General features: G+C 30.8%; 1 protein-coding gene across 2 annotated transcripts in view; it reads right to left on the reverse strand.

The window, feature by feature from the left end:
- The window catches only part of LOC100925437 (lipase member I), a 54401-nt gene extending 31192 nt beyond the window's left edge, over nt 1-23209 (reverse strand). For both annotated transcript variants that reach the window (XM_031959160.1, XM_031959158.1), the window contains exons 1-3: nt 22996-23209; nt 10518-10903; nt 4844-4952 (exon numbers count right to left, since the gene is read on the reverse strand). In XM_031959160.1, the coding sequence (XP_031815020.1) occupies nt 4844-4952; nt 10518-10903; nt 22996-23044 (544 nt within the window). In that variant the 5' untranslated portion in view covers nt 23045-23209. The remainder of the gene's footprint in view (nt 1-4843; nt 4953-10517; nt 10904-22995) is intronic.
- Nucleotides 23210-25237: the final 2028 nt, after the last annotated feature.

The raw sequence follows: 25237 nt of genomic DNA on the forward strand, positions 1-25237 counted from the left end.
ACTTATGGTGCTTTTTTTTTTTTTTTTGCAAAATGTAATTTCTAGGCTTACCTGTTTTAATTAAGTCTATTTTTTTGTTTTTGTTTTATTTGAGATCATAATTCGTACCTCTGTCTTTTTTGCTTCAGTTGAATCATTATCCATTATTTTAACTCTGTGTGTCTCTGTTTCAAATGTGTTTATTAATAAACAGCATATTGTTGGATTCTGGTTTCTATTCATTTTGTTTTCTGCTTACATTTTATTGGTGAATTCATTCCATTTATATTTACAGTTTGATGGCTAATTCTGCACTTTCTGCAGTCTTATTTCTTTTATTGTCAGTATTCTCTTTTTATTCTGTGCCTCCCCAAAGTCTGTTTTTTTCTGATCATTATATTCTTTTATCTCATTCTCTTTTATAACCACTCCTCTTCTCTTCTCCACTTTATATCCTACTTCTCTGTTGGTGGATTTAGTATTGCCAGTTGATAAGGGGTGTGTGTGTGTGTGTGTGTGTGTGTGTGCATGCATGTGTGTGTGTGTGAACTAATTTAAATGTAAATAAGTTTCAAGTGGGGAATGTCTGATGAAATTGTGATATATGATTGTAACTGAATACTACTGTGCTGTAAGAAATGGCAAGCAGGATGCTTTCAGAAATATTTGGAAATATTTACTCATGAATAGACATATAGTGCAGTGAGAAGAACCAGAACACTGTGCATAGTAACAACAATACTGTATAATGATCATCGGTGAATGACATAGCTATTCTCAGGAATATAATAATTCAAGATAGTTCTCAAAATGATGAAAATGTTATCCACCTTCAGAAAAAGAACTGATGGAAATTGAATGAACATTGAAGCATGTAATTTTTAAATTTCTATAGAATTTTTTTAAAATCAGTTTTTTTTACAACATGCCTAAGGAAAATATTACATAACATATATGCATACATATATAAGTAGATAGATACATGTCATATGTATATATAACATATATATAATCCATATCACATTTTTGCCATATTAGGAAGGGAGGGAAAGAGAGTGGAGAAAATTTGGAACTCAAAATTTAAAAACTGAATGTCAAAAATTGTTCTTACATGTAATTGGGAAAAAAAGGAAATTACATTTAATTGGAAAATTAGAAAAAAAAATTAAAAAGAATATATTTGTGATCTATAGGCAAAAGTCATTCCAATCAAATAATAATGTCTAGTACTTACTATTGCCTTTGGATGCATAACAGAACTAACTTCACTAAATCCTTTATTCGAATTTCCAAGAAAATGTGTAAACCATCTTCCTTCTTGCCAGCAACCTATTATTGAATTTTGATTTTATTTATCATAAGAGTATCAGTCTATATGAAGTTCAACCATTGCAGTAATGTGCTACTTTCTATTCATTGTATGAAGAACTGTCTCACAATAAGAATACCAATAGTTAATTTAGCATTTATCAATAGCCTGAAAATTAAATGATTTTCAATAACTGCTTCTCCCATTATTGCTACTACCCCCACTGTTAGAAGGAACTTATATAGCATTGAGGTGTCTTTTATTTTTTCTTTTTGTCTTCAGTTTTCAAGTGGAATGAATTCATCATGTAATTTCTAATATACTAAGAGAATCTGTACATATTTTGAATCAGTCTTTACTTTTTTAATTTTATAGAATTTATCAATGATTATGCTGTGAAAGGTGTAGTTTATGAGCACCAATATTGACTATTGAATATCACCAGAACTCAATGACATATCATAATAGTACTTTGTTAAGCCTGGTCACTAGGCGTGTCTTAAGTACAATTACATACTAAATTGGTTCTTTTTGCTTCTATTTCAGTCTTCATTGATATTGAACGTACAGACATGAAAACCTCTATATTTCTCTCAGATGAACTTTTTCTAATGTCTCTTCCTTATCTATAGATTTTTTTTATTACTAAAAATGCTAGGAATCATAGTGGCTTCTGAAAATCACATAAAAATATAAGGAAGCTGCATCTTCTGGGCAAAAATCTGCAATGCTATTAGAAGTGATTTATCTTAATGAAATTCCAACAGGCAAAATAATGTTGTTGGATAGAGATATATTCTCTTCCACTACTATTTTTTTTAAACCATGCTAATTCTCTGTCATATTATGAGAACTTTCTTCTGAGGTAATATGTATGAACCATGGCTGTGTAGTCTTAAATTTTTATCTATGCATAATATGTATGAGAGACAAAGAAGTAATAACAACTATATCTGTAATGACCCATGGTAGTGATTTGACTGCTCTATAATAGAGACTGTAAAAGATTTTTCTCTTATGCCCAGGCATTTGGAATGATGCAATAAGATTGGGTACCTGGACATATGTTTGTCATGGAAGGTCTAGTAGTTTTACAGCAAGTAAAATAAGAAGAGTAAAAGATTCTGAGGACAGACTACATAATTTTTTGTTAAGCATATGCAAAATGATTGTTGAATATTAAGGAGTAGGTTATTGAAAAGAGTGTGATTGAAGGACCAAAGGAAACCCTAAAATTTGGAAAGCTCAAAAGTAGATCAATTATGGAGTCCAAATTGTTGAAACTGATTCTATTCTGAATGCTTAGAGAATGAGTTTTAAGATCAAGTGACTCCTGCCTGTGTAATATGTTGGATTTTATGCTAAAAATTTTATGCATTTGGGATACTATGATGATATAAATATATGTTTGGCATAACCTTAATTCCTAGTAGTGTTCATATGGGGACAAAGGAAGCTAAGGGATAAGTCAATGGAGTGTGAATCAGTATGTGAGCCTATTTAATGGCAGATGGGAAATGATTATTAATATACATATGTATTTCCATGAAATCTTAATCTCCACTTTTAAAAGAATCAATAATATTGTGTTATTTCTTTTTGCAGCTGAATTACATTGTTCTTTATTATTTTAGAAAATTAAATTATCTATCCAGAGAGGCTATATATCATAATTGATAGAGATGGCCAGTGAATCAGCAAGATCTGTGTCTAAGTTCACAACCCTAACACATATTGGCTGTCTTCTCCTGGAGAGGTTTCAACCTTTCAGAACCCCCAAGCAACTCCTAACACTAAATGCTAGAGAAATGCTGATCATAGTTGTTTTGAGATTTTCCTCATTTTCTCACAAACATTCCTGATACCAATTTAATATTTCCATTACCCTGATTGCTTTTTTTTTTCAGGAATACAACATATCATCTTCTTTAAGTTTATTAATTTTTCAATACTGCCTTGAAGCTAGAAGGCTATTAGATAATCATTTTTGGATAGTGAGCAACTTTGATGTATTAACTTGTTCTTGTTTTTTTTTTTATTTTTCATTTTTGAAGCAGACCATTATTAGGTGATGCCTTGACTTGCACGTGAAATAGATTTAAATGAGGGAGAGTTGCACAAAGTCATCAGCCTTACTCTTTCCTTCACAGTCATTAAAATCCATGGGCAGGACAAAAGTCAAGATGACTGGCAATGATCTAGGGGTTCAATGGATAATTTTGGGATCTTCTTTGTCTGACCAAGATCTAAGTACTCCACAGAACCTACTTCTATCCCCTTCATGGCCACAGGAACATAATGTTCCCAACCCATGCTGAGGAAGTCTTCATATGTTTGGGGTAAATACCCCCTCACTCACTGATAATGATTTTGATATCCATCAGTTAACTTCAATCTTGTTTACCTCATCTTCTGAGAAGGTTTGCTATTGCTATGCAATAGTATGTACTTTTTGGAGCTACATGTGAGAGTTGAATGCCAGGTGCCACCAAAGGTTGACAGCAGCCCTGAAAAGGACACAGTAGAGCTCATCCCTCTAGTCTTTTGAGCTTTTTGTGCATTTATTTACAAATAAATGTGTATATGTAGGATTTTTTATCTTAATTACTTGTTTTCAAGGTTAAAGCTACTCAGAATTTTTCCCCATTTAATACTATTTTATTTTTTCCAATTGCATGCAAAAATAGTTTTTAACATTTATTTTTGTAAGGTTGTGAATTCCAATGCTTTCTCTTTCCCTGCCTTCTTTCCCCCTTCCAAAATAAGCAAAGAAAAATGACATGAGTTATATAGATTATACATTTATATTGTATAATTGTACATTTTAAACATATTTCCATGTCAATTATGCTATAAAATAAAAATCAGAACAAAATGGAAAAACAATGAGAAAAAGAAAAAAAAGTGAAAATATTATGATTTGATCTGTATTCAGTCTCCATAGTTCTTTCTCTGGATGCAATGACATTTTCCATCATAAGTTTATCATTCTCCATAATGCTTTCTCTGGATGTAATGACATTTTCCATCACAAGTCTATTGAAATTGTTTTGGATCACTGTATTGGTAAGAAAAGATAAGTCTATCATAATTGATCATTGCACAGTTTTGCTGTTATTGTATACAGTGTTCTCCTGGTTCTATTTCACTTCACTCAGCATCTCTTCATTTAAATGTTTCAAGGTTTTTCTGGAATTTGTCTGTTCATCATTTCTTATAGAATAAATAGCACTCCATTCTATTCCACATTCCAATGCATTATGCACCACAACTTATTCAGCCATTCCCCAATTGATGGGCATCCCTTCAATTTCCAATTCTTGTCACCACAAAAAGAGCTGCTACAAACATTTTTGTACCCATAAGTCCCTTTCTCTTTTCTACTCAGAATTTTTAACAAAATGATTATATACAAAAGCAGGAGCTTCCATTCTTTCCCTGTTGGTTGCAGTTGGAGAAGAGATTTATGCTGGAGGCTTTAGGCTCTAATTGCCCCCCAAGATTAACCAGTATGGAGGAAGTGCTTTAATTAGCAATTCAATTTAAATTACTTACCAGTAATTCTCCCAATTCGGCCTTTAAATATGCTTCCAACATATCCTGATATATGAGCTCCCAGGCTTACTCCTATGAAATGAAAAGACTGAAGAGAAATTCCAAGTTTCTGTAATTAAGAATATATTATGGTATATATAAATACTAAAATAGATCTTTGATCAGAAATGTGTCAAATTCTAAGACATATACTTTTCCATTTTAATTCCAAATGTGAGTTGAAACATTCCAATACCCTCATCACCTCTATAAATAGCCATCTTGTCAATTTTTTCACATCTTCATTGATATTATCTGAGCCATCATTAGCATTAGCATTAAGAAGTATCTTAGTCTTTGAAATTCCCTTGTGATTCTTTTATGCCTACATCTAGATCCATACCCTAAAGAACTTGTTTTCCCTTCTTCATAGTCATGTGCTCTTAGATCTTCTATCATACTCCTTAAACATGTCATTTGTGTTAATATGGCAATAAGAAAAGAACAAAAATAAATTGAGAGAACAAGCATAGAAAGAAAAAACCTATCTTTTTGTGGATGATAGGACAGTTTACTTGGAACTCTAGAATATCTGCCAAAAGTAATTGAATCAATCAACCAATTTGCAGGATATAAAATAAAACCATACAAATCATCAGTATTTCTACATATCACAAAAAAAATTAACAAAAAGAGAGGAAATTATGTTGAAATAGGTACAGACAATATTAAATACTGACTAGTAGACAACAAAAAGAACATATCTGGGACACAATTACAAAGCATTTTTCACACAAATAACTAAATAAATTGGTCATGGGGAGAATAAGTCAATATAATAAAAATGACAGTGCTATCCAAGTTAATTTCATTTTCAGTGTCATATTAATCAAACTTCCAAAGGATTATCTCATATAAATAGAAAAAATAATATAAAAATCTATCTGGACGAATAAAAGACCAAGAATATCAAAGGAATAATTTTTTTAAATGGAAAGAAAGGGAGCCTAGCAGTATCAGATCTCAAACAATACTACAAAGTCATGATTTTCAAAATGATTTGACACTTGATCATAAATAGAAAGTTTATCAAAAGAATAGTTTAAATTTACAATATATAGAAGTAAATGAGCATGGTAACAGTGTGTGATATTTCAAAAGATTCTAGCTGCTAAATCAAGAACCCTCTATTCAACAAAAAAATCATTAAAAATGGGAAAACCACATGACAGAAACTATGTAGGGATCAGCATTTCACAGTGTAAACAAATGCAACTGTGATTTATGTATAAAAAATGATATCATAAACAATTCTGCTTGACTTACTAGTATCATAACAGTTCATGATCAAACAAGAGAGGTTTATAAGAGGTAAAAGCAGACAATTTTGATTACATAAAAGTAAAATTTTCAACAAATAAAATCAATGCAGCTAAAATTAGAAAATAATGAAGAAATTGAGAAAAATCTTCACAGAAAATTTCTCAGTCTCCTTTTTAAGATATATAGGGAGCTGAGTTATTTATAAGAATAAAAACCATTCTCCAATTGTTAAATGATCAAAAGATATGAATAGACAGTTTTCATAAGAAGAAATTAAAACTGTCAATAATCATATAAAATTATCTACACCACTAATAATAGAGAAATGCAATTTAAATAATTTTAAACTATAACCCCAAACCATTAAATTGGAAAAATTAACCCCCCAAAATGAAATTGACAAACACTGACAAGAATATGAGGAAATAGTAACATTAAAGCCCTGTTCCTAGAGCTGTGAAATTGCCCAAATATTTATGAAACAGTTGAGAACTATGCCCCTAAAGCTACTTAACTTATACACATGCTTTGATCCAATGAAGCCACTACTAGGTCTATACTCCAAAGAGATTAAAGAAAGAAGAAAAGGACCCAGAGTTACAAAAATAATTATGCCACCTCTTTAGGTGGTAGAAAATATTTGGAATATTTGAAGAATAGCCAAACAAGGTTTAGAATATGAAGCTGAAGAAAAACAATATGTGATGGTAGAAAATACAAAATGATAGGTATGAAATAACTTGGCTAAACAATGAATACAATAACAAAATGACATGAATAAAACCAGGGAAATAATTTGTGAAGTATTATAAAGGAATAAAAAAACTTTGAAAAACTTTGGGAGCTCTAATCAAAGCAGTGACTAACAAAAATTCAAAGAACTCATTATTAAATAATTATACTCCTCTAGACTGAGAGGTGATGAAGTCAATGCAGATTTAGACATATATTTGAGTTTTTAAAAATATGGCTAGTAAGGGGATTTGTCTTTTCCGTTTACATACATTTCTTTCTTTCCTTCCTTCCTTCCTTCCTTCTCGGCCTAGTTAGCACCATATCTGGTATATAGTAACCATTCAATAATGCTTGCTGATTTACCTCTCACAGGATTATGTTGAGGATGAAAAATGCTCTACATATCAGTGATTCTCAATCTAGACTCTCCCTGAATATGTTCCAGGTTTCTATGAGATCTATGCTTTTTTATATAATGATGCTAATATTTAAAAATTTCTAATACAGTAAATATCAAAAAATAACTCACATAATCAAAAACTCTGAAAAATCCTCAATGATATTTCATATTTTAAGGTGCCCTGAGACCAAAAAAGTTTGATAACTCTTTTTAAAAAAATACTATCTATCAATAACTATTAAAACTATAAGAAAAAAAGCAGAAATCCTCTATTTTTGTTTGATTGCCTCAAAATACAAAGTAGAAAGATCTTTATACTGGAAACCCTAGAAAAAATGGCTAATAAAGTTGATAGCCAATCAAGTAATGAGATGCTAAAAATAATACTTAACAGTAATGGATGAATTTCTGTCATTTGGCTCTGATACTCCATATCATCAAATACTAAAGCAACTGGCAGGAATAATAAGATAAATATATATGACATGTAAAAGAAAATACAGAATAAAAGAAGTATTGAAGTACTTGAGAAATACATAGTTTTTTTTCTTTTTCAAAGAAAGGAAGAGAATAAAATCTGTTAACTATACTCCAAATGAGTCAGAGTTCCACTATCATTCACAGCCAATTATTTTTATTGAATATGTCATTCTACTGATGCTGCTTACTTAGCTTTACAGCCATATATCTAACTCTGTTGATTGTATTTTTTTTTTGAAATTGCCTTTCTCATTTTTATAGCAATTCCATTACATTCATATACTGTAATTTATTTAGACAGTACACTTGATAGACACTCTAAAAGTTTTCAATTCTTTCTAACATAAAAAAGTTCCTATAAATGTTTGCATATATGGATTATTTTCCTCTTCCTTTGATCTCATTAGAGACCTAATATATCATATAACTAGGTCAAAGAGCAAGTAGAGCTTAATAGATTTTATACATAACTTTGTACAAAAATTCTAAATTACTTCCTAGAATGGTTGAAAAAGTTCACAGGTCCATGAATAGTGTATTGAAATATTAGTTTTCTCAGACCCTTACCAGCATTTGCCATTTTTCTTTTTTGTCAGCTTAGCCAATTTGGAGGGTATGTATGTGGTATTACTTTAAATTGTTTTAAATTATGTTTCTTTAATTATTTATAAATAATTTTCCCATGGCTATTGATTTCATTCCTCTGAAAATTGATTACTTGTCACTTGATAATCTTATTCTTATAAATTTGATTCAATCCCATATTTATCATAAATAAAATTTAAAGCAGAAAAACTTGAGGCAAAAGTATTTCCCCCTAATTTTGTTTTCATTTTAATTTTATAGGCCTTAGTTTCACTTATATAAGACATTTTTTTATATTATGTAATCAATACTGCCTATGAACCTATATCTTTTTTTTCTTCATGAATTCTTTCCCTACTCATATAGGTAATTTTCCCCAAGCTTCTCTAACTTGTTTACAATGTCACTTTTTATGTTCAAATCATGATGCATTTCAAATTTACCTAGATATATGGTAACAGATATTTATCTATACCTCATTTCAATGAGACTATTGTCCTATTTTCTCAAAACCTTTTGTCAAAAAGCAAGTTCTAAATACACTATCTGAAATCTTTTGGTTAAGCAATCACCAATTTACACTTGCTTCTGTACATAATCCTTTAGTCCCACCAATCTGTCTCTTTGTTTCTCAGTCTGTACCAAAGTATTTTGATGATTTTAGTTGTGAAGAAGAATTTGGTATTGCTAGGCAGCCTTTCTTCTCCTTTTCCTCACTGATTCTCTTGATATGATTGGAAAAGACCCAGAGGTTGGAAAAGATTGAAGGCAAAAAAAAAAAAAAAAAAAAAAAAGAAAGAAAAAATGGCAAGTGATTAGAGAGATAGTGTTATGAGCTTGAAGAGACTTCATGAGATAGTATAAATAGAAGACTTTGATGTACTGTGACCCATTGGATCCCTAAGAGTCAGACATGACTAAATGAATGAACAACAACTCTTGATATGATAGATATTTAGTTTCATCATAAGAATTTTGTTGTTCTTTTTAAAAAAATTCTACCAAATAATCTTTTGATAGTTTGAAATGCCAGTGAATATAAGTAAGCTGATTTAGGTACTGTTGTCATTTCTGTTATATTTCCTCAGCCTATACATGAGCAATAATTGTCTCTAAATATTTCTATTTGTCTTTGTTGAGGAAGAACTGTTTTATAATTTTGTTCACATAATGTCCATGCATATTTTAGCAGGCAGATTACTGAGTATTTGGTGCTGCCTGTTAATTGAAATGAAATTTCCTAGTCTCTCTCTTCCTCCTAATTTTGTTGGTTCTATAGAGAAAAAAAAGATGATTTGTATGATTTATTTTGTATTCTACAACTTCACTGAAATTGTCCATTGTTTCAATTAGTATTTTAGTTGACTCTGGTGTTCTAAAACTAAAACATTAATATCATCTGCAGAAACTAATAATTCTGTTTCTTCTGTGCCTTTATTCATTCCTTCAATTTCCCCCCTTGTCTTATTGTAATAGTTATAGAGAAAAGCAACTTAATTTTAAAGTCTTTTAGAGAATAGAAACTTTAAATGACTTAAAACCCCAATTGATGATCATTTCAAAAGCTGAGTTAACACTTTTCATTTCCTGCCAGAGAAATGATAGATGTATAATGACAAATATATTGATTTTTAGTCATGAGTTGTACTTATGGCAACTGATTTGCTAAACCACATATTTTTGTTTTGAGGATTTTATGTTTTCTTTTCTAGCATTGTTCTTTGGAATGGGAGGAGGTAAAGTATGAGGGACAGATAATTAATGTGTAAAAAATTAAAATTTAAAAAGAGAAAATGTAATTCAATTACAAGTGACATATTTAGCTGTTTTATGACAAAATATTTTTAAATCTGTAACATAGGTGCTTTGCCAAAAAGGCCTTATTTTAGTACTATTTCAGTGGAGTTCTAAAGGCAATATTTCATTTTAATTTTGGTCCACTTCACTGAATGTTAGTCTATTATTTTTTAGGATAATTAGTAACTTAGCAAATCACTCTCCTTATCTATCAACAGCTTAATTCATCCATGTTTTCCTTCTCTCAAGTTTTACTTTATAAAGAATGACTTTAAAAGAATGAAAAAATTCACTTTATGATATTTCTTAATATACATTCACATCAATTCATCTTTTCTTTCATATTTTTTTCAGGCAAACAAATCCCCAACTTACCATCATCTTTTTAATGTATTCTCTTAATATTGTAGCAACTTTCCAGCATCTTTTTACAGCTCTTTGATAAAGCAAAGTTGTAGCACCCTGATTCCAATCAACTACAACTATATTCACATCTTCTAAAGACAGCAAAGAATTTACAAATTTGTGAAGCCATACTGGGTTCGTGCCTAATGGTCTATATCCATGAACAATCCAAACTGTTTTCTTGGTGACATTGAAGTTATTATTAAGTGTAAAATCCCTCATAAAAAGAGGCTGAGCACAGTTTATACCTCCTCGTGTGAACAACAGCAGCTCGACTTTTATTTTTGGCTTAAATATATCAAGAAAAGAATCCTTTAAACTCAGTTCAGTAAATTCAAGACAAGCATTTGTTGTACCTGAAAAGCAAAGTATCAAAACAGTCAGCGTGCTGCATTTGAAATAATATTCAATATTCAAAATTTTTTAGAGGTTCATATAGAAAAAAAATGGAGAAAGCAGATTTTATCCACTCAACTTTACTCCCTTTTAAAATAACCTATTATATAAATATTGCAAAGGAATGTAGATCCACTAAATATGCTCTTCAAATGACTTAGATAAAATACACTTTATATTCCTTTCCTTTCTGCCTAGCAAAACCCCAAATCAAAAGCAGATAACATTTGAACAATTGGGATACAACTTAGAATACTGGAAAGAACATTTCTTGTGTTACAATGCATTGTTGAATTATTGTCTCATTCCTTCTTTTGTATGAAATGTACATTCCTATGTCACATTCCATATGTCACAACCCCTCCACCGCCACCACCTTGATTCCTTTAAAAATGTTTAAAATATTGCTAAATAAATTTTAAGAAATTTTTGTATTTTCTGTTAAATTAAGGTGGTCACTGATTTAAGTATAAGTTCTTATATTTTCTTCTAAACACACTAAAGTGTGTATTAAAGGCTACCATATGAACAATTAGTACATTTGATTTCTTTTCAAAATATAATTAATCCTTAACTTTCATAGAAATAACATTCATCAGAGAAATGATATGAAAGTCAAAACACTAATGTTGATATATTGAACTTATGGGACATAGAAAGTTGGTTTTCTACAACCCCCCCAAAAAAAAACCCCACCTGTAATCTTACATTATAGATTGCTGAAAATACACTGTTTACATATAATTCTTTATGACAAAACATAAATTCTGATAATATTCACTTTTTCTAACCTAGTAACCATGAAATATAATATGTAATACATTTTTCTTGTTAGTAATTTCCTAGAATTCTATAATCCATTTTTGTCAGTATCTTTATTTAAAAAATGATTTCAGACAATATTCATTTTATATAACATATAGTAGCATAAATACTATATAGCAAATATACTTCTTAAAACTAAAACTTTTAAAAACCTGAAACTTACTTTCTGCTCTATAAGATGGTGGTGTGAGGGCATTGTACTGTATATGTATATTTCTGTAAACTTCCTACTTTGGCTACCCTTGAGATTTTGCTGACATTTAGTCATCATGGGCAAAAGGCACCAAAATTGGTAAGAGCTCAATATCACTTCTGACATTCTGTCATTCACCATAGGTTGAGATCATAAAGCACGTACCAGCCCGGTATATTATCAACATCTGCTTCAATCATCATTTAAGATCCTTAAGGATTTCAGAGTATGGGATCATAACAGAGGTTAATTGCCATTTAACTGTGAGACTGGGATCGATGATGGGATCAGCAAATAATAAAAACATGACATCAAATACTCCATAAATTTGCACAAGTACTAATTGAAGTTGAAGATGACTACAAGTCATTTTTCCCCTAGTTTCATATACATATCATTTTTTCAGAGTTTTGAAAAATATACCTGAGAAATTAAGAGTAACAGGAATATTTGAAAATTTAGTGGGGAGTAGAAGCATATTTTCAAATCTGATTCAAGAATGGTGGACAAGGTTGTAATTCTTGATGTTGGGTGGGAAAGGATCAAAATGATGTATACAGAGGTTTAGGAGTTCTGAACTTTTATAGAATACATCAAGATCATGATAATAAATGTTTTACAAACAGCTCTCCAAATATATATATATATATATATATATATATATATATATATATATTTGGAGAGCTGTTTGTATATATATATATATATATATATATTCTAATTCTAAGCCTATCTGCAGTATGATCACTTGTGAGTAACTATTACATTTACAGCAAGGTAGGTAGACTCAACATCAAAAAGTAAAATAAAACACATATTATTATATCTGATATAACTGTGAATTTTGTGTTTATTAACCTGAGTTGGAGATGGATTGCCACTCACAAAAGGGCCCCAATTTGAGACATGAGCATCCCTAAAAAATAGGATATTAGAAAATGAGACACAAAAGTTCAAGAAGAATAAGAACGCACAGCCTTTAACAGAATAGATAATTGAAAGAAGTCAATAAGCATTCCAGTCACTGAAAGATCATTGGAGGAAAGGTGGATAATGTTTTTATGTAAAGAAAAACTAGCTAAGGTATAATGTCCTTTAGTACTATCTAGTTTGAGAGACGGCAAGTCCCTCAAGGGCTTGAATATAATGCTTTTCCTTTCTTGAAAGAGCTTATCATAGCTTCAGAAAACCACGTGACAGAAAAGCAGTTTTGTCTAGTAGGATAACCGAGAAACTAAAAAGGCAGAAGCAAAGTAGAGGAAGTAAGAGATCATTGACTTTTATATCTTCTGGTTATGATTTATATTAGGTAATTAACCTAATTCTGTAGCTCACTACTAAATGTATATAGTATATGATTACCCTTTGCCCCTCGTTCCTCCTTTGCCACTTGCATAGACTGGTGGGAGAATGCAATCTAACCATAATTGGGCTGGATAAGTTCAGAAGTTCACATATATCTTTAATTAAATTTATCTTAGATTTAGTCAATGTATTTATCAGAAATCATCCTTTTGAATCCAGACCTTATCATAGTGTATTCTATACTTTTCCCTCAAAGAGAATTTCCTAAAGGGGGAAAAAAATCATCCTTTACTTAAAACAGACAATATAATTTTAAAGTATAACCAGGCCTTAAGAGAAAAACCAAAGTTAAATACCAAAAGTTATGCTAAGGAATTATAAAAAGATAAACTGTTTACAGCATAATGTAGGGAGACAATACACTTGAATACCCAGAACCCTATAATCATCAAGGGCCACAGAAGGAATCCTACCAGACAAAGGGCTTTGGGGTGGTTCTGTTATGCTTCAATGTTATGTTTCAATAATTGTAAAAGAAGAATGGAATATGAAAGGAAGAGAAATATACTGTGAAGTTGGAGAAGGAAGAAGAAAGCTAAAAATTGTTTCATACAATTAAAGTATACAAATTAAAGTCAATTTATTTGACTTTAAGGAAGTCAAATAATAAGGAAGGGGTGAGAAGGGTGAGGGTGAATTTTACTCTCATGTGTACTGGTAAAAAGAGTGAAAATACAGACACAATTAAATACAGAAATATATTTCACTCAAGAGGGTAATAGGAAGGAAAAGGAAGAATAATAGAGACATTTAAGGAAGTAAACAAAAAAAGGTAAAACAAAATCTAAGGAAATACAAAATTATATATAGCAGTTATGCCTGTGGTGAAAAAAAAATTAGAAACTGTGGGGACATCCATCAATTGGGAAAACCCTGGAAAAAATTGTAATATACGAATGTTATGGAATATTATCTTATTCTTTTTGTAGTGTAATAATTTAATCAAAACTTATAATTGCATTACAATAATCATTAGGTTAATTACCTAATATAAATCATAACCAGAAGATATAAAAGTCAATGATCTCTTATTTCCTCTACTTTGCTTCTGCCTTTTTAGTTTCTCTGTTATCCTACTAGACAAAACTGCTTTTCTGTCACTTGATTGTGCAAAATATAAGAGCATCAGGAAGACATTAAGTTCTTCATGAAGTCAGAGAAAGAAAAGAACATTTCTGATGATGGCTATTACTATCCAGCATGTCATGGCATGACCCTATTGGGTCTATGATCAATTAATTAGAAAATAGAAAATTCATTAGGATTGCAAATTTCAGAGCTTAAATTTCTATTTTAACAGCATCCCCCCCCAAATACATGTATAGATATTTTCAACTTTCATTTTTGTAAGATTTTGTATTCCAAATTTTTCCCCTTTATCTCTACCCTCCCCAAGGGAAGGAATAAATCTGATATAGGTTAAATATGTACAATTCTTTTAAACATATTTCCACAGTTGTCATATTGTACAAGAAAAATCAGATCAAAAGAAAAAAAACACGAGAAGAAAAAAAGAAACAAGCAAACAAACAACAGCAGTCTCCATAGTTTTTTCTCTAGCTACAGATGCATTTTCCATTCCAAGTCTACTGGAATTTCTTTGAGTCACTGCATTGTTGAAAAGAGCCAAATCCATCACAGTTGATTATCATATAATTTTATTGTTACTGTGTATGGTGTACTCTTAGTTCTGCTTTCTTCATTCAGCAACAGTTCATGTAACTCTTTCCAGGTTTTTTTTTTTGGAAATCAGCCTGATCATCATTCTTATAGAACAATATTATATCCATAACTTATTCAACCATTCCCTAAATGATGGGCAACCACTACAAAAAAGGTTGCTACAAAGATTTTTGCACACGTGGGTCCTTTTCTCTTTTTTTATGATCTCTTTAAGATACAGCCTAATAGAGACAATTGTGGATCAAAGGACATACACAGTTTTGTAGTCCTTTGGGCATAGGTTCAAATTGCTCTCCAGAATGATTGAATCATTTCACAACTCTACTAACAATACATTAGTGCCCAGTTTTCCCTTCCCCTACAACATTTATTATTATCTTTTCCTGTCATTTTAGCCAATTTGATAGGCGTGAAGTGATACCTTAGAGTTATCTTAATTTGCATTTTTCTAATCAATACTAATTTGGAACATTTTTTGAAATGACTAAAAATGGCTTTAATCTTTTCTTCTGGAAATAGTCTGTTCAAATCCTTTGATCATTTATCAGTTGGGGAATGATTTGTATTCTTATAAATTTGAGTCAATTCTCTATATACTTTAGAAATGAGGACTTTGTCAGAAACACTGGCTGTAAAAATTTTCCTCCAGCTTTCTGTTTTCTATATTGGCTGCATTGTTTTTGTTTTTGCAAAGATTTTTTAAATTCAATGTAATCAAAATTATCCATTTTGCATTTCATAAATACCTCTAGCTTTTCTTTGGCCATAAATTCCTCCCTTCTCCACAGATCTGAGAGGTAGACATTCCCTTGTTCTAAAGTTGTTGTTTCTAGTAGTTTTTAGTTGATTCTCTAAATAGACCATCATATCATCAGCAGAGGGATTGTTTTTTTTCTTCATTACCTATTCAAATGCCTTCAATTTCTTTTTCTTCTCTTATTGCTAATGCTAACATTTCTAGCACAATAGTGAATAATAATGGTGATAATGGGTAATCTTGTTTCACTCCTGAGCTTCCTAGGAATACTTCTAGTTTGATGTCTGAAGTAGATGCTACTTATCATTTTAAGGAAAACTCCATTTATCCTTATGCTCTCTAGTGTTTTTGTGTTTTTATTTGTCAAATGCTTTTTCTGCATCTATTGAAATTATTATATGATATCTATTAGTTTGGTTATTGATACTGTCAATATGCTGATAATTTTCCTGATATTGAACCAGCCTTGCATTTCTCATATAAATCCCACTTGTCCACAATGTATTTCCTGGTGACAAATTGCTATAATCTTTGTTAATATTTTATTTAAACTTTTTGCATCAATATTTATTAGGAAAATTGGTCTATAATTTTCTTTCTCTGTTTTGGCCTTTCTTGATTTAGGTATCAGCATCATATCTGGGTCATATATGGAATTTGACAATCCTCTTTTTTGCTTATTTTCTCAAATAGTTTATGTAGCATTGGAATGAATTGTTAATTAAATGTTTGGTAGAATTCACTTGTAAATTCATCTGGCCCTAAAGATTTTTTTAGGGAGTTTATTGATGGCCTGTTTGATTTCTTTTTCTAAAATGGATCTTTTAAAGCATTTTATTTTTTTTCCTTTTAATCTTGGCAATCTATATTTTTGTAAATATTCATCCATTTTCACTTCAATTGTTAAGTTTATTGGCATTCAATTGGATAAAATAGCTCCTAATTTTTGCTTTAACTTCATTAGGGGCAGCTAGATGATGCAGTGGATAGAGCACCAGCCCTGAAGTCAGGAGGATCTGAGTTCAAATCTGATATCAGACACTTACTACTTCCTAGTTGTGTGACCCTGGGCAAGTAGATAAGTAGATAATAACAACTTTCTCTAAAAGATACCATGGATGATGAAGTAATATTAAAAAAAAATACAGTGTCTTTCTGACAAATGTTTCATTTTTCAAATATATACTAAGTATAGAACTGAATCTACATTTGGATCTATCTATCTATATATAGAGAGAAGAAGAGAGATAAAGAGACACGAAACACACACCAAGAATGACAGAGGCAGAGAGGCAGAGACAGAGAACAGAGAGAGACAGAGACAGAGAGAAACACAGAGAGAAAACACCATTACCCAAATGACAAATGGTCAAAGAATAGGAAGAGGCAAGTAGGTGGCTTAATGAATAAAGAGCTGAGTTTGGAGTCAGTTAAACTTGAGTTCAAGTCTTACCTTAGACATTTACTAGCTGTATTAATCTGGTCAGGCTATTGAATTTTTGCTTATCCTGATTCACTGGAGAAGAAAATGGCAAATCATTCCAGTATCTTTGTTGCAAAACTTAATGGACATTATTGGCGTTCTGTGGTTCAGAGGGTATCACAAAGATATGAACAGGCAGTTTTCAGAATAAAAATGTAAAGTTATCATAATTGATTAGAGAAATGCATGCTAAAATAATTCTAAGTTACCACTTCATGTTTATCAAAAATGATAAGTTCTAAAAGGCATGAGCAGAAAAAATCAATACATTAATGAACTATTGGTAGAATAATGAACTGGTCCCACCATTGGAGAACAACTTAGAACTATATCCAGAGAAATATAAAGTTATATATTCTTTTCCTTAACAATATCATAACTAGGTCTATATCTCAAAGAGCTCAAAGAAAAATGAAAAGAAAATGAAAATACATACAAAAATATTTATAGAAAGTCTTTTGTGATAGCAAAGTGTTAGAATGGATGCTCATTGATTTGAGAATGGTTGAACAAAGTGTGGCATATTTTGTGAAGTACTATGGTGATATAAGAAATTATGGAGGGAGAGGAAGGAGATTCAGAAAAAAAAATATAGCAACACCTATATGAACCAAGGAAAAGTGAAGAATTGGAAGATCATTTGCAATGTCGTAATGATCATCAACTGTGAAAGATTTCATATTGCAACTGTCAGATATTGGTACTTTGCTACTGGAGGAAATGACAACTAAATCAGTTCTATTTCTGGTGACCTCTGTCTCCAATATGAAATCTTCCCCTCCTATCCACCATTAATATTCCATGGACACTTTCAGATATTATGACCATTTAGTTTCAAACACTAATGGAAACATAGATGGGGCCTGATAGTTTTTTAAACTCATAAGGGCCTTAGAACATGTCCTTCTTATAATGTGTGTTCTTTTGAGATCAAGAAGAAATATGAACAAAAGAGGCAGAGATGTCCAGAGACTTAGGCAAACCAAAGCAAAAAAGCTTAGTTGTCAAAAATAAAACATCCTGTTCTCATCTTCTGATGTCATAGACTAGTAGATAGTAGATGACCAAGGGAGTATTGAGGGTTTACATTATATTAAAATAACAAGTTCTTTCACCAATGTCCTTGATATGGCTATAAATACAAGAAGGGCAAACATAAGCCTTCTTTATTATCTTGGTTTTAAAATTTTTTATTCATTTTGAACCTAAATACAAAACAATAAAAGAAAAAAAAATTCCATGTTCCAGGAGAACATAAAAAGGAGAATTCAATATGAAACAAATTTCCATTTGAAACTGTTAACTTTAAAAAAAAAACCTGTATAGCAAATATTATGCATTGTTTTTAAAACTACCCAGATTTTTTGTGCCTCCTTCTTTTTTCTATTTCTATATTATGTATAGCAAACACATATATAGCTTTGTGTGCATATATATATATATATATATATACATATATGTAGGATAAATAGGAAATAAAGAGATTATATATAAAATGTAGGATTTTAGTTGTGACATAAATAAAGGCAAAGAAATCAGAAGCATAGGAAGGAGAATAGCCAAGCAAATGCTCAAATTTGAGAGATGGAATGTCTTGTTTAAAGAATAGTTAGAAAAAAATCACTGGCTTGTAGTAGAGATTGAGTAGTTGTTGAGATTGTAGTAGAGGTTGAGAGTAAAGTATAAAAATACTGGAAATGTAAAAAAGAACAACAGTTTTTACAAAACTCACTTTAATGACTCAATAGAGGATAATTTATAGAAGGGAGAGACTCAAGATGGGCATATCTACCCACTGGCTATTTCAGTAATTCAAAAGTGAGGTGATGAAACTCTGTACTAGAGTGGTGGCAATGCCATAGGAGAAAAGGGAACATATTTCAGAGATGTTTCAAAGAGGCCTTGACAACAGCACCAAGTGGTAGTGAAGAGTCCAGGATGACTCTTCAGTTACAAGTCTTATAGTAATAGATATTTGGGAGGGCTGGCAGATAGTGCAAATGATATGAATTTCATTTTGGACATATTGAATTTAAGATATCTATTGGATATATAATTTAACATATCTAAAGGCAATTGGAGTTGTGTGGTTAGAGTTCTGCAGAGTGTGCAACAATATCATCAGCATAGAGATGGCATTTAAATCCATGAGACCTTATGAGATAACCAAGCGAAGTAATATATAGAGAGAAGAACGCTGAAGACAGAGTCCTGAAGGACATGTATGGTTTGAAGTCATGATCTAGAAGTTCATTCAGCAAAAGAGCTAGAGAAAGACGAGCTAGATAAGAGGAGAATCAGAAAAGAGTAACGTGTCAAAAAGAGAATATCAAGGAGGAGAGACTGATCAATACTGTCAAATGCTGCAAAAAGATGAATGAGAATGAGGATTGAGAAAAAGTCAATATATTTAAAACATACTCGTCTGGACTCCAGTCTTAATAGTTTATCTGCTACAAAATGTTGCTTCTCTTTGTTATTCATACTTGTTTTAAAAGGTCAAATTCAAGTTGCCTTACTTTATGCATGCATAGTTATTTTATTCTTCCTTGTATCTTCTTAATCTCTGCTACAATAAGACAGTGGCCTGATTGTATATAGATGTCTGATTCACGAATGAATCCCATATCAGCAATCAGTAGTTTCTTGTGTGTTAAAATATCATCAATTTAATTTCTAAAAAAGTATTTTGTGTTTGTACAACCATCTACTGCAAATAATAAAAAGGCGAAGAAAATTTAGGAAGAACCCTCCAAATTAAACATATACTTTATTCTTCAGTGACTTAAATATAATTCTGGAAACAGAAATAAGAAAGGCCAAAGGTTTATAGATTGAACAGAAATTTTACCCCTCTATAATTAGCACTGGGTTTTATTTTTAATATTTGGGAGACATTGGACTTGGTCAATACCAAGTAACATCACAAAAGTATGATTGGTTAAATTTTAGTAGATCAGAATCTCCTGACTACTGATGTGTCACACTTTAATCAGTCACCTTAGCATTCATTATATAAATAGGAATCAAACTTCTGTGAAATCTATAAATCTCTGGTCTTTCTTCTTATTGAAACATAGAAATTTTTTTAAACCACTTCTCTGATACCTGCCTCATCAACATGTTTAAAGTAGAGGGTCTTTTAAAGTTCTGTTAAGAATTTTTATATATCTCAGATGAAGAAATTGAAACTATTTCTAGTCATATGAAAAGATGCTCCAAGTCATTATTAATCAGAGAAATGCAAATTAAGACAACTCTAAGATACCACTACACACCTGTCAGATTGGCTAAGATGACAGGAAAAATAATGATGATTGTTGGAGGGATGCGGAAAACTGGGACATTGATGCATTGTTGGTGGAGTTGTGAACAAATCCAACCATTTTGGAGAATAGTTTGGAACTATGCTCAAAAAGTTATCAAACTGTGCATACCCTTTGATCCAGCAGTGTTACTACTGGGCTTATATCCCAAAGAGATTATAAAGAAGGGAAAGGGACCTGTATGTGCACGAATGTTTGTGGCAGCCCTTTTTGTAGTGGCTAAAAACTGGAAACTGAATGGATGTCCATCAGTTAGAGAATGGCTGAATAAATTGTGGTATATGAATATTATGGAATATTACTGTTCTGTAAGAAATGACCAACAGGATAATTTCAGAAAGGCCTGGAGAGACTTACACGAACTGATGCTGAGTGAAATGAGCAGGACCAGGAGATCATTATATACTTCAACAACAATCCTATATGATGACCAGTTCTGATGGACCAGGCCATCCTCAGCAACGAGATCAACCAAATCATTTCTAATGGAGCAGTAATGAACTGAACTAGCTATGCCCAGAAAAAGAACTCTGGGAGATGACTAAAACCATTACATTGAATTCCCAATCCCTATATTTATGCACACCTGCATTTTTGATTTCCTTCACAAGCTAATTGTACAATATTTCAGAGTCTGATTCTTTTTGTACAGCAAAATAACGTTTTGGGCATGTATACTTATTGTGTATCTAATTTGTATTTTAATATATTTAACATCTACTGGTCATCCTGCCATCTAGGGAGGGGTGGGGGGTAAGAGGTGAAAAATTGGAACAAGAGGTTTGGCAATTGTTAATGCTGTAAAGTTACCCATGCATATGTCCTGTAAATAAAAGGCTATTAAATAAAAAAAATGCTTATAAAAAATAATTTTGAATGCATTGGAGTTTTTTTTTTGTACAAAAGCTTTTTAGTTTTATATAATAAAAATGATCAGTTTAAAAAAAAGAATTTTTATATATTTCTAACCTCTGTAACAGATGTGAGTATGTAAGTTATATTTAAGGTTTATTTTCCTGAAGGATATTTTGAAAATGTTTTTTTTAAATCAGTAGTATAATGCGAGATGAATAAATGTTTGATGACATGTTTCTTGTTGATTTTGGATATATAGTAAAACCATTCCTATTGAGTTCTTTGTCTCTCCAAGGGGAAATTATGAGTTATTTAGTTATAACTTTCTATTGCTTCCTCATTTTATTTATCATAAATATAAAACTTGATATGATTCAGGTCTTCCAAAAATTTATCTACTCCTTGGCCATAGAAGTCCATCTGGTTCAAAATCACAGGAATTTTAGGAGCTCTGAGACATTCCTGCCAGGCAGGCAGTAAAAACATCCTACCTGCAATATCTCCATAGTGGAGGAGAGTAATTTGTGTCTTACACAAGAGTTGCAATAGCCTAATCTATCTCAAAATATGTCCTGAAGAATTTGTAGGAAAAGATTCAAATGGATTCATATCAACAATTTCAGAAAAAAGATAAAAATCATATCCCAAAATTTTACTTAGATATTTATATTACACATAAGGAAGGAAAACCAAATTATCCTATTTTTTCCTTTGCGATGCCACAGACCATATAAAGACCATATCATGTACAGAACATACAAATATGTACTTATCAAAAGATTCCTGTATTACTATACTACCAATACTATAAGGTATACTTTATCTACAATCCCCAACATTTGAAGCACATTAAGATCAAGCTCAAGTTGTCTCAATTTATGGCATGCACAGTCATTTTTATTTATCCTTGTATCATTTTAAATCTCTTCTCCAATAAGACAAAGACTCTGAATTTTAAGAAAACTTATTTTAATTTAAGCATTTTATGTTTTATACCAGATGTCATCAGGGAGTCACAAGAGTACTTTAAATACAACTTCTTTGTTTCTGTATAACACTATTGATTTATGACATATGTTTACCTTTGTTTACCATCAAATAAGTGTTTCGTCTTCTGTCACTGAAACATATTCAGTACTAGATCAAATAAAAAGGTATGTTTTCTGTACAGAGTTTTATATTTTACTTAATTTAAATATTAGCAAAATAATTTAAATTACTATGGAAATGGAGACATTTATAAATTCAATTATAGTGAAATGTAATATTTTAAATTAATTTTAATTTTTTTTTGTTGTTAGCTTCACTAATAATATAATTTTAACACCCTCATTTGTATTATGTTTAGATTCATCAACTTTTAAAAAATAAACAGTGGGTTTTATTTTAATTTTTCATATTACAAACAATTGTATTTAATATCAGTTAAGCTTATGTTCATCATTTTTAATACTTGTGAATATGATAAATACTCATGCAAATGATAAATACATATTAGGAAAACCCTATCCCTAGATCAAAATATTTTTTACAAGTATAGGTTAAATAATTAATAGGAGTCTTACCAGATCTTGCCCAGCATATTAAGAAGAGGAAAATATATAATCTCTGCATTTGGAATTCAAAATAGCATAAACATTCAAATTCACAAAGGAAAAAAATCCTTAATAGGTTATTTTTCTCTTTTTGTAGTATAGTCACACTTCTCTGACTGCAGGGAGTAGGTGGGTAAAGATAAAATAAGACTCTTTCCTTGACCTTTTGTTCTCTACTGCTCCTCCTTCATTGCGTAAGAAGGTGGGGCAGCTTCTGTTCCCTCAAGATTTTTTTTTTTTACTTTAGTAAAATTTTGTTTCCTTTAAGCCATTGTTTCAACTCAAAGTTGTGCTCTTTGTCATATTGTGGGATTTGGATAGGGAAAAAAAAAAGATAATCATACTAACACCTCAGCTAAAGAAACTTCATTTATGGGGCAATCACTTTTATCAAGAATACAACCAAGCACTAAAGATATAAAGAAAAACAAAAATAATCCTCCTCAAGGATCTAATGCTTGGCTACAGAGGATACTATATATATATATATATATATATATATATATATATATATATATATATATGTATGTATATCAGCAGAGGATACAATATATAGATTATTAGGTATTATAATAATAGTAACAGTAACAATAAGTAACATTTATATCATGCTTGTTATATGCCAGGATTTATCTTAGGAGTTTATAATCATCCCATTTGATGTGAGAACAACCTTGGGAGATAGATCTTATTATTCTCATTTGGCAGCTGAGGAAAGCAAAGCAAAAAGAAGTTAAGTGACTTGCCCAGGATTACACAGTTACTAAGTGATTTTAACTGGTGGGCTTGATTCCAAATAAAAGTAACCTACCCCCATCATGGAATGGTGTCTTTTCATGTGTCTTCTTCTGGTGGATGGTAACTTCTTGAGAGAAGGGATTGATTGGTTCTCTTTTTTAAATTTTTATCCCCAGAACTTAACAGTGTCTGGCCCATGGTAGGCACTTAATAAATATTTTGCTAATTGAATTGAATTAATTAATATTAGAAGAAACATTTTACCTATCTAGTTAATATATTAATTGATCACAAGCCCTACAAAAACTGAAGATATAAAGACATAGAGTGATAGAGGAAAAATGAGGAGGGGAGAGAATGAGTGTGATGCAAAAGAATTATGAAAATAAATTTAACAGCTTGGTAAAAGAGACACAAATTTACTGGGAAAAAAGAAAAAAGAAATTCTTAAAAAATAGAATTGAAAAGGAGGCACAAAAGTTTACTGAAGAAAACAATTCCTTAAAAATTTGAATTGGGCAAATAGAAGATAATGATTCCATAAGACATAAAAAAAACAATAAAACAAAGTCAAAAAATAAAAAAAAGAAAATGTTGAATATCTCATGGAAAAATAACTGATCTGGAAAATGGATTGAGAAGAGATGATTTAAAAATTATTGGACTAATTTCAAACTATGATCAAAGAAAGAACCATCATATTTCAAGAAAATATCAAGGGAAAATACCAGAAGATAAAATAAAAATTAAAAGAAGCCATTAAGAACCTCCTGAAAGAGATCTTTAAATAAAAATGTCCAAGAATGTTACAACCAATTTCCAGAGCTTCTAGGTTAAGGATAAAATATTGCAAGTAGACAGAAAGAAACAATTCAAATATTGTGGAATCACTATCAGGATTGATACAAGGTTTAGCAGCTTCCATGTTAAAAGATCAAAAGGCTTAGAATATGACATTCCATAAGGAGAAGGAGTTAGGGTCACAACCAGAAAGAAACTATGGAGGAAAACTGAATATTAAAAACTATTTTGCCCAATAAAAGTGATCATCTAAATGAAAACAATGAATATTATAAAATATAAAATGCTTAAATTGGCAGAACAAGAAATAAAGAAGTTATATAAACTTATCTCAGAAGAGAAATTAAATAATCATAAATGAGCTTCTAAAAGAACAAAAATAGATGCATTTGTAAGTGAATTCTATCAAATATTTAAATAACAATTTACTCTAGGAAGTATCATGAAGGAGTCAGTAATCAAAGGCCAGAGGCAGGACATTTGACAAGGTATCCAAAGCAGGAATGATCTCATCCAATAGGTATAGCTTTTAAAATTTTCTCACTTGGTCTGCCAATCATTTTAGCACTCAATTTTAAGACCTGGTATTTGATTCTAACTCCACTATCCATTTTGATATCCTTTCTGGATTCAACTATTAACACCCATCACACTACCAAGACAAGTGTTTCTT

Source organism: Sarcophilus harrisii, chromosome 3 (assembly GCF_902635505.1).
Source record: "Sarcophilus harrisii chromosome 3, mSarHar1.11, whole genome shotgun sequence".
NCBI classification, from domain to species: Eukaryota; Metazoa; Chordata; class Mammalia; order Dasyuromorphia; family Dasyuridae; genus Sarcophilus; species Sarcophilus harrisii.